The 16,630-nt window shown below is 35.2% G+C and overlaps 1 protein-coding gene across 8 annotated transcripts in view; it reads left to right on the top strand.

Moving 5' to 3' along the window:
• Nucleotides 1-16,630, top strand: part of PHC3 (polyhomeotic homolog 3) — an 86,896-nt gene that overhangs the window by 49,385 nt on the left and 20,881 nt on the right. For 6 of the 8 annotated variants that reach the window (XM_038583859.1, XM_038583861.1, XM_038583864.1 and 3 more), the window contains 5 exons: nucleotides 54-304; nucleotides 3,828-3,987; nucleotides 11,887-12,001; nucleotides 15,294-15,426; nucleotides 15,518-15,749. In XM_038583859.1, coding sequence (XP_038439787.1) covers nucleotides 54-304; nucleotides 3,828-3,987; nucleotides 11,887-12,001; nucleotides 15,294-15,426; nucleotides 15,518-15,749 — 891 coding nt within the window. Of the gene's footprint in view, nucleotides 1-53; nucleotides 305-3,827; nucleotides 3,988-11,886; nucleotides 12,002-15,293; nucleotides 15,427-15,517; nucleotides 15,750-15,925; nucleotides 16,055-16,630 lie in introns of those variants that run through there. The other 2 variants (XM_038583862.1, XM_038583865.1) reach the window with 2 other exon arrangements.

The raw sequence follows: 16,630 nt of genomic DNA, 5'->3' as shown, positions 1-16,630 counted from the left end.
TCATATTTGCCTACACAGAATGCTAAAGATAAAAAAATGACTTTTTTTTCCAGAGCAAGTGGAATTACCTGCTGTGGCATCAGTCAGTGCTTCAGTAATTAAATCTCCATCAGATCCTTCACATGTTTCTGTTCCTCCACCTCCACTCTTACTTCCAGCTGCTACCACAAGGAGTAATAGTACATCAGTGCCCAGTAGCATTCCCAATATAGAAAACAAACCTCCACAGGCTATTGTTAAACCACAGATCTTAACCCATGTCATTGAAGGCTTTGTGATTCAGGAGGGATTGGAGCCATTTCCTGTAAGTAGTAAGCAAATTTGTATTTTTAAAATTATTCCATGTAGCATTATCTTTAATTGTAGTGTATTCTTTAATAAAATGCTTACAATTTTTTCAAAAAAGTTGTCAATCCCTTATATAGAATTTCTCTCTGTACTCTTTTATGTATTTCCAAATATATTTCTGGAATTTTTATGCTAGCTATATATAAACAAAGGAAAATGTTTTCAAGATATTAAGGATATCAGTTTTATAATTTTTAAAGAAAGATCACTGTAAGTGTACTCCAGTGAAATAAATTTTTTCTTTTTAAGGGCACTGAAATGCATTATTTTTTGGAAATGGTATTTCTTATATAATGTGATGCTTTGAGAATTTTAACTTGAGTGTGCAAAATAACTTCCCAATGACCTAATACTTCTGAAGTTACCAAGTTGATAGTTTACAATTAGCAGATAGGTTTTTTCATTCTTAAATCTCAGTCCTAAACATTATGTGGTCTCATTCATTTGGGGAATATAAAAAATAGTGAAAGGGAATAAAGGGGAAAGGAGAAAAAATGAGTGGGAAATATCAGAAACGGAGAGAGAACATGAGAGACTCCTAACTATGGGAAACGAGCTAGGGGTGGTGGAAGGGGAGGTGGGTGGGGGGTGGGTATGACTGGGTGACGGGCACTGAGGGGGGGCACTTGATGGGATAAGCACTGGGTGTTATTCTTTATGTTGGCAAATTGAACACCAATAAAAAATAAATTTATTAAAAAGTTCCAAACATGAAAAAAAATCTCAGTCCTCAGTCAGATTTTAAAAATGCCTTAAAATCTTCACTTCAAAATGGAAGTGCTATTTCTATCACTGAAATTCTTGTTAAGTTGAGACTAGCTGTACATAATTTATATGCTAGTATCTAGAGATGAACATTTTTCCTTAGAAAATAAAGGCAAGTGGCCAAAGTCAAAGCCAAAATCTAAGACAATCAAAGAATTCATTTCAGAGGCCTTTGAATCATACCAGGTGTTTTAGATTCATGGCTGGTGAAGATCTTGCATTGTGTTAATGGGTTGCTTCATCATTTGCCTTTGTCTTCAGTTAACTGTGTATTTTATTTTTATTTTTATTTTTTTAAGATTTTATTTATTCATGAGACACACACACACACACACATAGAGAGAGGCAGAGACACAGGCAGAGGGAGAAGCAGGCTCCATGCAAGGAGCCCAATGTGGGACTTGATCCTGGATCTCCAGGATCACATTCCAGGCTGCAGGCGGCGCTAAACCGCTGCGCCACCGGGGCTGCCCTAACTGTGTATTTTAAATTTGGATCTCCTATAAGAATTCTGATAGTGGAGCAATAGTCTTTTTCCCCTGCTCCTCAGGGTTTGGATCTTGGCAGTGTTGCATACATAACCTTTGTTAAGTCACTCAACCTTTTTGATCTTCATTTTTGCTCATCTGGCAAGTAGAGATGATACTTTGCTCTTAGGGTTGTTGTGAGGATTATATGTGCACATATTGTTTTGTGCAGTGCCTGGCACTTGATACCCATAGCTGCTATTATTAATAATCACTAGTGACAATTACAACTTTTTTTCTGATTACAAAATTAATAATGTATTATTTTGAATGGAAAATATGGGAAATATACAGAGCAAATAATCCTCAGTAATACCACAATGTATATTTTTTTACATATATATTTCATATGATCAAGATTATCATATATATAGTTCTTCTTTCAGTACATCTAGAGCTTTTGTTTTTTCATATGATTAATAGTACTTTGGAAACATTTTGAAAGGTTACATAATACTCCCACTTTATGGGCAGTCATAATTTACGGAATCTTTGCATTGTTGGACATTTTAGGCTTCCATACTTGATCATTTCTTTAGCACAAATTCTTAGAAGTACATATATTGAATCATATTACATATGTGTTCGTAAGGCTCATGATAATATATTGCCAAATTATTTTCTGGAAGGATTATTTATTTGCTTTATTTTTATTTTTAAAGATTTTATTTTTAAGTAATCTCTACACCCATTGTGGGGCTCAAACTCACAACACCAGGGTCAAGAGTCACATGCCCTTCTTACTGAGCCACCCAGGCGCTCCTGGAAAGATTATTTAAATATATTCACACCAGAAGTGGGAACTCTTAGCAGCACTGAGTGTATTACAGTTTCTTCAGCAATCAATACCTTTTGTAAATTTTACTTGAGGCATATTAAATATACTAACTGAAATGAACAAAATTTAAAAGTTGGGTGATTATTCTCTAAAGTTAAATGGAGAAGTTTATAGTAAGCTATATTGTTCACTATGTATGGCAGATATGGGAGACTTAACCAGCATTCTTAAATAGGAGGTTCTGTTTTAGATTAGCTGACAGTTCACTAGCAAATCAGTAAATATTTTCGGTCTGGATTGTTTGTACTGAAAACATTTTTAAAGTTAGTAGCATTTATGACTTAACCAACTATATTGAACATGTGAATATTTTGTTACTGATTTTCATGTTAATGTTTGAGGATTTATCTATTCATTTTTGTGTTATCATGGATTAGGTTGCTGAACTAGGAGTCAGGAGACTTGAGTTCTAGTCCTGATTCTGCTTTTGTAAAGAAATCACCTAAATACTTAGAACATTAATTCACTTATCTTTAAAATACATACAGTAATGATCTATCCTGAGGAGACATTGCTGCAAATAAAAAGCTTTGTACATGAAAAATAAATCTTAAAAGTTCTTGCAGAAAAAAATAAGGATACTGACTAATCAAAATTTATTACTGGTTTTAATTATTTATTTTTAAAAAGATTCGTTTATTTCAGAGACCGCACAAGTGAGCATGGGGTGGTGGTGTTGGGACAAGTGTGGAAGGGGTTGAGGGAGGGAGAGAGAGAGAGAGAGAGAGAGAGAGAGTCACAGGCAGACTCTGCAAGGGTTCAGAGCCCAGTGCAGGGCTCAGTCTAATCTCATGGACCCTGAGATCACGACCTGAGCCAAAACAAAGAGTTGGACGCCTGACTGTGCCATCTAGGCATCCCTATTACTGATTTTTAAAGACTTTTTTTTTTTTAACTACTTCCCTAAACTAGGACACTAGGTTCCATTTGACAGAGATTTTGAAGCATCCATATTGCTGATGACTTGAAATACAAACTGTTGATAATCCAGATTGCCTAAAATTTTCTTAAGGAATAAAAAACACTTAATGAATCTGATCAGTTGAACAAGTAAATTAGCACAGATACTAGTGATTTCAAGAGTTTTTTTTTTTTTAACAAAGTTATTTCTGAAAAGCCTTTTATGTATGTATGTATTTATTTATTTATAGATTTTATTTATTCATGAGAGGGAGAGAGGCAGAGACACAGGCAGAGGAAGAAGCAGGCTCCATGCAGTGAGCCCGACGCAGGACTCGATCCTGGGTGCCCAGGATCACACTCTGGGCCAAAGGCAGCACTAAACCACTGAGCCACCCGGGCTGCCCTGAAAAGCCTTTTAAAAGATTATTTTATTCTTTGTTTTAAAGGTGAGTCGTTCATCTTTGCTAATAGAACAACCTGTGAAAAAAAGGCCTCTTTTGGATAATCAGGTGATAAATTCTGTATGTGTGCAGCCAGAGCTACAGAATAATGCAAAGCATGCAGATAATTCATCTGACACAGAGATGGAAGACATGATTGCTGAAGGTTTGTGGATTTTACTTACAATACTGTTTAAATTAACTTTGACTTTTACCATTTGAAACAGGATATGGATTTTTATTCTACATATATTTTCACATACTAGGAAGTTATTCACTTTTATTCCTATATAATGCATTATTTAACTGAGGTAAATGGAAAGCTAATCAGGCCTTTAATGGCCAAATAATTCAAATAGCAAGATTGATGTTTTTAATTTGCATAATGTCAACCTGACTTTTGAAGGAGTGTAGGAGGAAAAATATTCCATTAGATATGAAATTAATTTAGAATTTTAGCATTGAAGCAACCAGTTCTCTTTCTCCCTAAGCAGACTTAATTGTCTGCTTTACTGAGTTTGTTTAACTTAAAGCTCCGGGTTGTTTGGTTTTAGACTTTCTATATTCTGATGTTTGATGTCAGGTAGGTATTACAGTTGTATTAAGGATGTACTTGTCAATCAAGAGGTGATTAAACATGTTCAAAGAGGAAAATAACACTAAATCTTTGTAATGTCAGAAATTAGACTAAAGTCTAATAGTAAAATATTCCAGGAAAATCAGTTATATACAGATAGACCATAGGAAAACAAACACAAATGCAGAAGTGATATATTTTATTTTTCTTGATTCTGATCATGGCCCTGTAATTATGATACAGTTTAACTTAATCAGATAGCATTTAGTGTGTTCAGAATTCTAATAGTAGTGATTTAATTAACATCTACATCTAAGTAATTATCCTTAATATCTTAGTATATTTTGTCTAAAATTAATTTTCACATATGTATTGAGCATGTACTATGTGTCTGTACTTTGCTAAAATAAGCAAAATAGCATGCTGGTAAACAAAATAGTCTTTCCCACAGTTTTCCTCATTGTTAAAAGGAAGGCACCTCAGTCATTGTCAGGAAGTTACAAACTGTTGAAATGTATTCATCACTGGTTTACTTTTTATTTGAACAGCAGAATATGATAGTAGTATAAAATTTGGTTTTTACTGCTAACTTCTACTGAGATCAGTTTGATTTTTTTTACTTTAAAAGAATGTTAACAATGAAAAATTTCAAACATACATGAATTAGAATTGTATAATGAATCCTCACTCACCCAGACTCAACATTGTTACCCAATTTCAAACATTATTTTTGCCACACTAGCTTCATCTATCCCTTTTGTTTTCCTCCCTCCATGCCCCCTTTTCTTTCTCTGTTGCTTTTCACTTTCTCTTTTATTCCCTCCTCCTTTCTGTTTTTAAAAAAATTCACAGTCCTCATTTCATTTCACTGGTATATAATTCATTGTGAATTTCTAAAAAAAAATCCATTTTAGTATGTAACTATAATGCTATATCACACAAAACAATATTAATAATAATTCCTTGGGGTCATCTAGTTCTTGGTTCATATTGAGATTTTTTTAATTGTAGAATTGTATAAATTGTATAAATATCCTTTTATAGTTATTTTTCAAATCAGAATCCAGACAGTGTCTACATTTTGCTTTTTGTTGTTAGGACTTTAATTTCATTTAATTCCTGGATACTTTTAGTTGTGCATACAATTTTATCTGAGAAAATGTTTCATTTGAGTTGAAGAGTAGTAAAGATGAATATGCAGGGATTTTTTTTCTCTCTTTTTTTTTTTTTTGGAGGGGAGGGGCAGATTGAAAGAGAGAAAATAGCGAGCAGGCTCCATGCTCAATGTGGGGCCTGACTCGGGGCTGGATCTCACAACCCCATGAGTATGACCTGAGCCAAAATCAAGAGTCAGATGCTTAACCGACTGAGCCACCCAGATGCCCCACAGGGATTTTTTTTCTTCTAACTACAAGAAGTGTATAAAGTGTATAAGTGAAAGTTTTAGGCTAAAAAGCATTTTTGATGTGCCCTGTTGTGTGTATACATCGGAGAAAAATGGAAAACTGCTCAGGAAGCTTCACAGCATATGTCATGATACTCATGGTTTTAAATGTAATAGACATACAGCGTATGTTAGACTGTGTCAGAACCTGAGAGGAGCTTTTAATCTAGTAGGAACTAGTGAATTTAAGATAACTAAGGAGTATCCTATGGTAAGTTTTAAATGAATTGTATAGATGGTAAGAACTTCGGAAATTAAAACTGGTTTTAAAGCCAGTTGAAATAAACTACACTTTGGTTTTAAAACCACAATGAGGTATCACCTCACACCAGTCAGAAAGGCTAGTATCAAAAAGACAAGAAACAGCAAGTGTTGGAGAGGATGTGGAGGAAAGGGAACCCTCATACATTGTTGGTGGGAATGTAAATTGGTGGAGCCACTCTGGAGAATAGTATAGAGGTTCCTCAGAAAACTAAAAATGATGTGCCATATGATCCAGTAATTCCACTTCTGGGTATTTACCCCAAGGAAATGAAAACACTAATTTAAAAAGATATATGCATCCCTATGTTTATTGCAACATTATTTACAATAGTCAAGATGTGGAAACAACCTAAGTGTCCATTAATAGGTGAATGAGTAAAGATATGGTATATATATGCAAGGAGTATTTTTCAGCTATAAAAAGGAATGAAATCTTGCCATTTGTGACAACATGGATGGACCTAGAGGGTATTATGATAAATGAAATAAGTCAGATAAAGACAAATACCCTAGGATTTCACTTATTTGTGGAATCTGAAAATAAAACAAGTGAACAAATAACAATAGAAAGAAATAGATATATAAATATGGAGAACAAACTGGTGGTTGCTAAAGGAGGGTTGGGAGGCTGGGTGAAATTGGTGAAGGAGATTAAAAGGTACAAACTCCCAGTTATAAAATAAATAAGTCACAGGATTAATAAGTACAGAAGGAATATAGTGACTAATATTTAATACCTGTGTAGCAAGCATTTTATAATGCATATAATTGTTGAATGCTTCTGTTGTGCACCTGAAACTAATATTACATTTCAATTAAAAAAAAAAAAAAACCTGGTTGATGGAATGTTCTGAGTATATGTCATTCAAAGCCACTGTTTCCTTGTTGATTTCTGTTTGATCTGTCCATGATGGAAGTGGGGTGTTAAAGTCCCCTACTGTTATTATTGTTGATTATATCCTTTCTGTTTCTTATTAACTGTTTTATGTGTTTGGGTGCTCCCACGTTGGATGCATAAATACTTAAAATTGTTATATCTTCTTGTTGAATTATTAGTGTCCTTTGTCGCTTCTTACAGTCTTTGTTTTAAAGTCTGTTTTGTCTGATGTAAGTATTCCTATGCCAGCTTGCTTTTGACATGCATTTGCATGATAAATGTTTCTCCATCCCCACACTTTCAAGAAAGTATGTCTTTCTGTCTGAAATGAGTCTCTTGTGGGCAGCATATAAATGTATCTTGTGTTTTTATCCACTCTGTTACCCTATGTCTTTTTATTGGAGTGGTTAGTCCATTTACATTCAAAATAATTATTAATAGACATGTATTTATTGCTACTTTGTTACATTTTTCTTTTTTTTAACGATTTTATTTATGAGAGACACAGAAAGGCAGAGACATAGGCAGAAGGAGCAGCAGGCTCCCTGAGCCTAATGTGGGACTTGATCCCAAGACCTCAGGATCACGACCTAAGCCAAAGGCAGACGCTCAGCCACTGAGCCACTCAGGTGCCCCTGTTACTTGTTTTATGGTTGTTTCTGTAGAACACTTGAAAAGAATGCAAACCGGTGCACCCACTGTGGAAAACTTATGTGGAGGTTCCTCAGAAAACTAAAAATACAACTACCCTGCAATCCATTAATAGCACTATTAGGTATTTACCCCCAAAATACAAAAACACTGAGGGATATATGCACTCCTATGTTTACTGTAGCATTCTTTACAATAGCCAAACTATGGACGCAGCCTGTGTCCATCAGTAGATCAATAGATAAAGATGTGATATATACATATAATGGAATATTACTTAACCATAAAAAAGAATGAAATCTTGCCATTACAACAACATGGATAGAGCTAGAGAGTATAATGCTAAGTAAAATAATTTAGAGAAAGACAGATACTATATGATCACACTCGTATGTGAGTTTAAGAAACAAACGACAAAGGAAAAAAAGAGACCAAGAAACAGACCATTAACATAGAGAACAAACTGGTTAGCAGAAGGGAAGTGGGTGAAATAGGTGATGGGGATTAAAGAATACACTTATCATAATGGAACAGAACAAAAGCAACAACTAACCTGGCTGAGATTATTGCCAGTTTGATAAGTTTTCTGTAGAGATGAGATTTGATCTGGCTCTTGAATGGGAAGACGTAGATTTACGATAACAAACAGGAAGAACCTTTCAGGTTGGAACCATGAAATGAATGTACAAAGGATATTCACATAACTTTAGGAGGAGAGAGTGAAGAGTAGATTGTGGGGGAAGAGGAAGGAAAGGATTTATCAAGACAAGATAAAGGGTAGTTTAATAGGATAAGTTACCAGAGTAAAGAAGAGGAAGATTTAAAGATGATTAATCTATACATTGAGTAGTAAATAAGCCATAGCAATCTAATGCATAGTCTAATGAGTATAGACAACAGTATTGCTTAGAGACTAAAACTTCAAAGTATCCCAGTTACTAAAAAGAAAGGATAATTATGTAAAGTGATAGAGGATGATGGAGGTGCTAAATATTGCTACAACAATCAGAAATGTATCAAACTAACACTGTACACTTAAATTCGCAGTGTTAAAAGGTAAATATAGTAAAAAAAGATTAATCTGTTTCATAGTGGAGATATATTTACATAGAATATGCCAAATTTGGGGGCACCTGGGTGGTGCAGTCTGGTAAGTGTCTGCCTTCGGTTCAGGTCATGATCTCAGGGTCCTGGGATTGAACCCAGTGTGGGGCTCCCTGCTCAGCGGGGAACCTGCTCCTCTCTCCTCCTCATTTACGCTGTCTTGCTATCTCTGTCGCTGTCTGTCTCTCTGTGTCTCTCTCAAATAAAATCTTAGAATAGGCCAAATTTTAAATATTTGATAATTTAATTTCCCAAGGTAATTTTATAAACTGTTTCTATTACTGTTAATGGGAAGTACTATAGGGTGAAATGATGAAGTCACTTGTTTAGTAGCTTTAGTAGGATATACAGTTTAATTCAGTATTTTAGAAACTTAGTGTAAGGATTATTCTCTTTTTAAAGGATAAACTGTTTCTCTTTGGACTGGTTCTGTAACTAGTATCTCTAACCAGTAGACTGTGATTTACCAGAATATCTTTTCTTTTCCTGGGAAATCACATTGACCATGGTTTCTATCTCATTGCCTCTCTCTTTTGCTTCTTATTGTTACCTGATCTCAAGTCTTAAGAAAAATTAAAAAGTATCTACTCCTCACACACAGAAAATGGGGACATCCCTTAGTAAGGTATATGTTTGGCCACTCCATTAGAAACCCAGAATAATATTTGATTAAATAAGGTAGAAGTTTAATTTTTGCCCAAAGGCTTGCAGGTGTTAAGCACCTAAGCTGCCGGTGTGCTATGGTGCTCTCATCCCTAGAATCTTGCTTTCATTTCCAAGATAGCTAATTTTCATTATTACATTTTAATCTATGAGATGGGAAAAGGACACCATCTGGAATTTTCAAGCATTTCCATTCATGTGTTATGGATGGCCACAACTAGGGCAGAAACTGTAGTTTTTCAGAGCCCCTATACCTAGCTGAAAATTAGGATTTTGTTACTGTGGGAGAACCGTGAAGAATTGGTGTTGGGAGAATTACCAGGTGTCTATGCCACAGACTCCCATCTTTATTAGCTATAGGAACAGTTTTTGAACTCATTTGGCTCTGTAATTTTTTATTCACAAAAGTGAATAAGTGGCCTTGGTAATACCAAATTTGTAAGAATTCTGACAGTCATGAAAACAGGGATTTTTGAATGTTAATGTTCCTCTCTTCATTATGAGAAATAAAACATGTTCATTTTTTGTTAGGTTGTTAGTACTTAGACCATACCTGTTTGGATCTCCCCTCTCACCAGCAAAAACGTTTCCTTCTTTATAGGGAATTCTAACCTATCAATTGCTGTATGTTGCTACATTAATGAATACAAACTTTTTAAAAGATTTTATTTATTTACTTTAGAGATAGATGGAGAGAGAGTGCAAGAGAGAACCAAGCCAGTGGGAGGAGCAGAGGCACAGGGACAAGCAGACTCCACACTGAGCACAGAGCCCCACACGAAGCTCCATCCCAGGAGCCTGTACTCATGACCGGAGCTGAAACCAAGAGTCAGATGCTTAATCGACTGAGCCCCCCAGGCGCCCTGAGTATAAACTTTTTAAAACTTCCAGTGTAGTCTGGAAGTGGAACAACTTCATGACTAGATTCTTTGGGGCCAGACTGGTGGTAGTGGTGTTGGAGTGAGAGGTTTTGTCTCCTGTCAGACCAGTTTACAAGCATGACAAAGTGAAAACAATACTGGAAGTTGTGACATCAGGTCCCAGGAATGTGTTGTTGAGCCACAGCTGTGTAAAAGCCATTTCTAGGTCATTGGAAGGAGCAATTTTAATTTTACTTGTTTCAGACTCTTTCCTTCTCTTTGCTACTCACCAGATGACTTGCTTATGAAAGTAGTCCTGAGATTTTTTTTTTTATAATGAATTCCTGCTAGCTCATGATTTGATCAGTCACGTTGATATATTTGGATGTCCCTTGGAACTTCAGATATTTCGTAGTATGTGTTTTAGTAGTTCTTGCTGTCTTGTACTGATTTAGCACTTTGCCATTTGCTTCTTTGGTTAATAGTAGGATAGCATGACTACTTAAACTTTGAGTACATGTCATCCATACCTACATTTCAGAGTCCCTTTCTTCATCTTAATAAGCCTTTGGTGAAATGAGTAACAGAAAAGCACACGGGAACTCATAGCTAAAAGCTTTAGTTATTAGTAAACTACTTTTTTGTGTATTCTGCATGACTTGGCATAGGAATTATGGTGATAGAGGAACATGGCAAAATAGGGTGGGTTTAAGAATTTAACAGTTTAAAAAAAGAATTAACAGTTTTTATTTCTTAAGTACTTATTACAGGTCTTGGTACTCTTAATTCTTATGTGGAAAATAGAAAATGGAACTGTCACTTTTTTGTGCCTACTATCTATCTACTGGGTATTTAGGTAGTCTTCATTGCAGTTCTTTTGGAAAAGTATATAAACCCCATTTTACAGATGAAAATACTGTGGGTTAGGAAAATAAAATTGTTTGCTCATAGGTGACTACTGCTGGATAGTTGAGGATTTAGGTAGGAAGTGTCCTCGGGTCTAGTAATATGGCTTGAAGAGACTAAAAGGGACTGTTTTATAATTGGATATCTGTATCTATGTTTTCTGTTGTACACTGCAGACTTTGAAAGTGTTAATTATCTTACATCCTCCTTTAAAATTAAGCATAGCAAAATTTTAGCTTCTTTTTGAAGTCATTTTCATTCTCTGGAGTTACAATCAAGTTGTTCTCTGCTGTGTATCTTCCTAACCACAATGCACCAAAATTCATATCCTGCACAGTGCTTTGAAAGTGTTCCTCCTGGAGGTTGTCACTTTGTCTTACTCATCTTCATTTCTTTTACACTGCTCAGGAAAGTCATTTGCACATTTTAGGTATGTTGGAGTCTTAACAAAATGAACCTTTAAAAATGCATTGCTTATTTACACAGAGAAAACTCTATTTGTGGAAATGTTTAAGGAAGAGTAAGAGGGATTTGGTGGATGCAGCTGTTTTTGACGCATTTTCTTTGCCACAGTGGCTATCGATTAAAAAGTTAAAAGACCATTCCTTAAGTTTTCTGGAGGGACTGAACTAGCTGTATCCAACTAAAGTAGATGCTAAAAGAAAATTTGCCACAATTCAATTTTTGGAAGTTTTTTCCTTTGTTTCTTTCTTTTTTAGAGACCTTAGAAGAAATGGACAGTGAGTTGCTCAAATGTGAATTCTGTGGGAAGATGGGATATGCTAATGAATTTCTTCGGTCAAAACGATTCTGCACTATGTCTTGTGCCAAAAGGTATTTCTGTGCTCTTGACTTTCCTAAAGCGTAAGCCAACGACTACTGTAACAAAGCCCCAGAATTTGTAGAATTTACCAGTAACCAAAACTAGACACTATAATATAGAGGAAGAATACCAAATAGGCATTATCTGGAGCTTTGATATTTAGTTACTAAATTTTTCTATGTGAAAGTTACATATTCATAACATTTATAGTAAGTTTTATAGCATATTCTAATATTGAAGTAGCAATCTCCTGATAAGAATATGCTTAGGAGACTCTCTCCTGTGAACAGACCTACTAGTCCTTAAAGTATCAGAACAGTATTTGTTTTATCATGTCATTCTTTGATCAATATGAAAATACTAGGATTTACGTTGTTTTGTTGTAAACTGTATTCATTTGTTTTAATTATATCCTGTTTATTCTAGGTTTTTAAGTGGGACAGCTGTAGCACAAGTTCTCCACATTGTTACATCATCAGAGAGCAAAATAATATTTTCTAAATCTATTTTCAATAGAACTATTATAGGTAAACTATTAATAATAAAAGAAACGTTCAGTATCTTCATTGTTCTTGTCACAGTTTTAGTTTACGTTTAAAAAAAAAAACCTTCTGATTCTGAAAATCCAAATATAGATATTTACCACTAGAGGTGAAGTGTACGCACAGGTTATTTTACAATTTGCTCTGTGTTCCAAAAAGTGATTATTCTCTCAAAGAATATAAGATCTTAATTGTTTGCATCTAGGGATTTTCTTGCTTGAACATATGCTTTTGTATGGTGCCACTACAATATACTTAGTAAAACTTAAGTTAAATAAATAATAGGAGTATTTTCCTACAAAAATGTCTTGATTTGGTTTCTCAGTTGTCAGTCTTTTATTCATATATTATCCTGTGTTATTGACAGCCGTAATAACTAAGTTATGTAACTCCCGTTTTACCTCTGGAGTTTTCCAGTTTGCATACACCACAGAAAGGACGAGTGGCTTTCTGATTCTAAGTGATTAACTACTCTAGGGAAAAGGACGGTCTTCAACGATATTTAAATATCTTGACTATTAAATATTTCAGAACATTTAACACTACCATCACTCCTCCCAGACATGATTGCTGAGTTGTCAAGTTATTACACCTTTAGGTGAACCTCTTTAGGAGGTTAGGGATCTTAATATAAGGGAAATGCAGATGAGAGAGCAAGGAGAGGATAAATTAAGGGGAGAATTGCTTTGTGCATGTCTACCTTGGAGATCTAAATATTTAGGGACTAAATAAGTGTAAGGTTAGTCTCTCTTTGTTCTCTAGTCAGTGGGGGAGGAAGTTTTGTAGACTGCTGTGAATGCAAATCAGAAACCTATAGAGCTGAGCCACAGATCTGTATATTGAACACAGCAGGAACTTGTTGAATCATTTGAAGGTAAAATGAAGTGACCATCAGGATACTTTTTTAAAAATTATACTTTTTTTAAGGGAAAAAAAAGCCTATTCCTTTTCAGAGTACTCCTTATTCCACCCTGATATTTTCATAAAACATAGATGAGGAATATTTATTTTGGTACCTGTATATTGGTCCTAGACTAGTTATCTAGCAAATAGTAGGAAAGTTCATTGGGGTTTATTCTCGTCATTTTCTTGAGAAATCTTCGTAGAGCAAAAGAGTTTTAAAAATAAGAAATTACAGTGGCGGTTTTATATGTATATAAAAAAAGAAACTATATATATTTTTCTTAGCCTTTCTTTAGCTTTTCAGAAATTTGTTTCTTTTTTTTTTTAATTTATTTTTTATTGGTGTTCAATTTACTAACATACAGAATAACCCCCAGTGCCCGTCACCCATTCACTCCCACCCCCCGCCCTCCTCCCCTTCTACCACCCCTAGTTCGTTTCCCAGAGTTAGCAGTCTTTACGTTCTGTCTCCCTTTCTGATATTTCCCACACATTTCTTCTCCCTTCCCTTATATTCCCTTTCACTATTATTTATATTCCCCAAATGAATGAGAACATATAATGTTTGTCCTTCTCCGACTGACTTCACTCAGCAGAAATTTGTTTCTTAGATTCTTTTTGCTCTTCTTTCTAGGGAAGGGGTTGGCAAACTGTACCCAGGCCAAGTCTTTCCTTCATTTAGCATATTTTTGGATGGTGCCTGAGTCAGGATGGTTTTTAAATTTTTATGTGGTTGGGAGAAAAGAATGAAGAAGAATATTTCACGACACATGAAAATTATGTGAAATTCACATTTTAACCTAAATAAAATCTTATCAGAACACAGCCGTGATCATTCATTATTGTTTATGGCTCTTTTCATATTCCAGTCGCAGAGTTGAGTAGTTGTGACAGAGATTTGTATTGTCCAAAAAGCCTAAAATATCTAGGCCCTTTATATAGAAAAGGTTTGCCAGCCCTGTTCTAGGCCTTGAAACCCAGTAAACAGCATAGGACTCTTTTAAACTGTCAGTTGTGTCTTATAAAGGTCTATATTGAAAAATACTAGTCTATTTAAAAATAATCTTTAAGCTAATTTTAAAGAACTATGTGTATTTGACTTTCCTGAACAGTGAGAACTATGAATTCCTTGTAACTCTGAAATCTCAACTTTACATTTCCAGACTTTGATTTCAGTAATATTTGAAAAATCTTTTAGTAGCCTTTGAGATTCCCCCCCCTCTATTCTCTTAACCTCTTTTTTTTTTCTTTTTTTTAATTTTTATTTATTTATGATAGTCACAGAGAGAGAGAGAGAGAGAGAGAAAGAGAGGCAGAGACATAGGGAGAAGCAGGCTCCAGGCACCGGGAGCCCGACGTGGGATTCGATCCCGGGTCTCCAGGATCGCGCCCTGGGCCCAAGGCAGGCACCAAACCACTGCGCCACCCAGGGATCCCTTCTCTTAACCTCTTAATCTCTCTTCAGAAATTATTATTTGGGAAAACATCAGTTTGAACATCTACATAATTAATTCATAACTTCATTTTCTCCTGAACCTTGGATTATTTTGCAAAAAATTATCTGTATTTTGCATTAAGTTTCCCACTATCATGCTGTTATTAGGAGAAAATATCAATATCTTGTTATAGGTGTTCAGTAGTGTATTGAGAGTTATATTATGAAGTACACAGAGGCCATTTTTTGACTGTCAGCATAAGTAAATCCTTTGGACACTATGGTTTACTTTCAGAGGTATTACGGTCCTTAATGAAGTACATGGCACTTACTGATTCACAAGTGCACTTTAAAGTCATAATTAAGTACTAAATGGAGTGTTCCATATATCACTTAATATTTTTTCTTACTTGAATTTCTTAGGTACAATGTTAGCTGTTCTAAAAAATTTGCACTTGGTCGTTGGAATCGTAAGCCTGATAATCAAAGTCTTGGGCATCGTGGCCGTCGTCCAAGTGGCCCTGATGGGGCAGCAAGAGAACATATCCTTAGGCAGGTCTGTAGAAACCTTGCTTCAATGTACAATACCCTTTTCAGAAATGCAAGGAAAGTGCAATGCTGTATTTTACTTGTACTACATTTTCCAGCTTCCAATTACTTATCCATCTGCAGAAGAAGACTTGGCTTCTCATGAAGATTCTGTTTCATCTGCTATGACCACACGCCTGCGCAGGCAGAGTGAGCGGGAAAGAGAACGTGAGCTTCGGGATGTGAGAATTAGGAAAATGCCTGAGAACAATGACTTGCTACCAGTTGCACAAGCAGAGCCATCTATATGGACAGTTGATGATGTTTGGGCCTTCATCCATTCTTTGCCTGGTATGTAATTTTACCACTTTGGCCTTAGGTTTTTCTTGTGCGTTCACACACAGGAATGATGTTAGCTCCATCCACACCTATTGCACAAAAGGGCTAGAGAAGTACTATGTATATGTATTAACTAAATGGCATTTGCTATTGAAATGTGATCTGTTTCCTCTTGCTTATTCCCTCAGCACAACTGGGTATTTTCTCATACCCCCCCAAGTCGATAAAAACTGACTAGTCCTGCTTCTGCTGTGATACCTCAGCCGGTGAAGATATTAAAGGTGCTCTCTTCTCTTCAGTCTGATTTCTCTCGAGAGGTCAGTAGAGAGATTGAGTCAGACACTTCTTCCCTTCTGCTCTTCTATTTTTCTATTCTATTTCCTCTTTATTTCCTAATTTAACCTTTTTAAAATAAAATAAGAGGGACTATATATATATATATTTTTTGCATTTTTGAAAGCTAATCAAGACCTTTTAGTATATGATAACATTTTGGTTTCTTTTTTAAAAATCAAGCTGGTTCTTTTAAAGGAAGCTGCATTCCTTGATTCTTTTCAATAAGTAGACATCAAGAACACTTCTAAAATTTGATTTTTTAAGTAGACAACTGAAATCCATTTATGATATCCCATTCCAATATTGAGGGTGACTTTCTTTGTTTTTCTGATCTCTCGTTTTGGTACTCTTTCCATCAGCTTAATTCTTTATGTTCTTTATCTTTTTTCTTTAATGCAGCAATCTTTCATATCTACTTTCTCCAAGGGGCTGGTTACTAAAGATAACTGCACCACTGCCCATGATGAGACCCACACTGATTATATATGTTAAGACTATATTTTTTAAAATCAGCAAATCTTATTCATTTTGACCTTATGAATGTGAAAAACAAGGAG

The sequence above is a fragment of the Canis lupus genome, chromosome 34, assembly GCF_011100685.1.
Source record: "Canis lupus familiaris isolate Mischka breed German Shepherd chromosome 34, alternate assembly UU_Cfam_GSD_1.0, whole genome shotgun sequence".
Taxonomy (NCBI): domain Eukaryota; kingdom Metazoa; phylum Chordata; class Mammalia; order Carnivora; family Canidae; genus Canis; species Canis lupus.
Note: the sequence above shows the minus strand (reverse complement) of the source record. Positions and strands in the feature narration are given on the sequence as shown.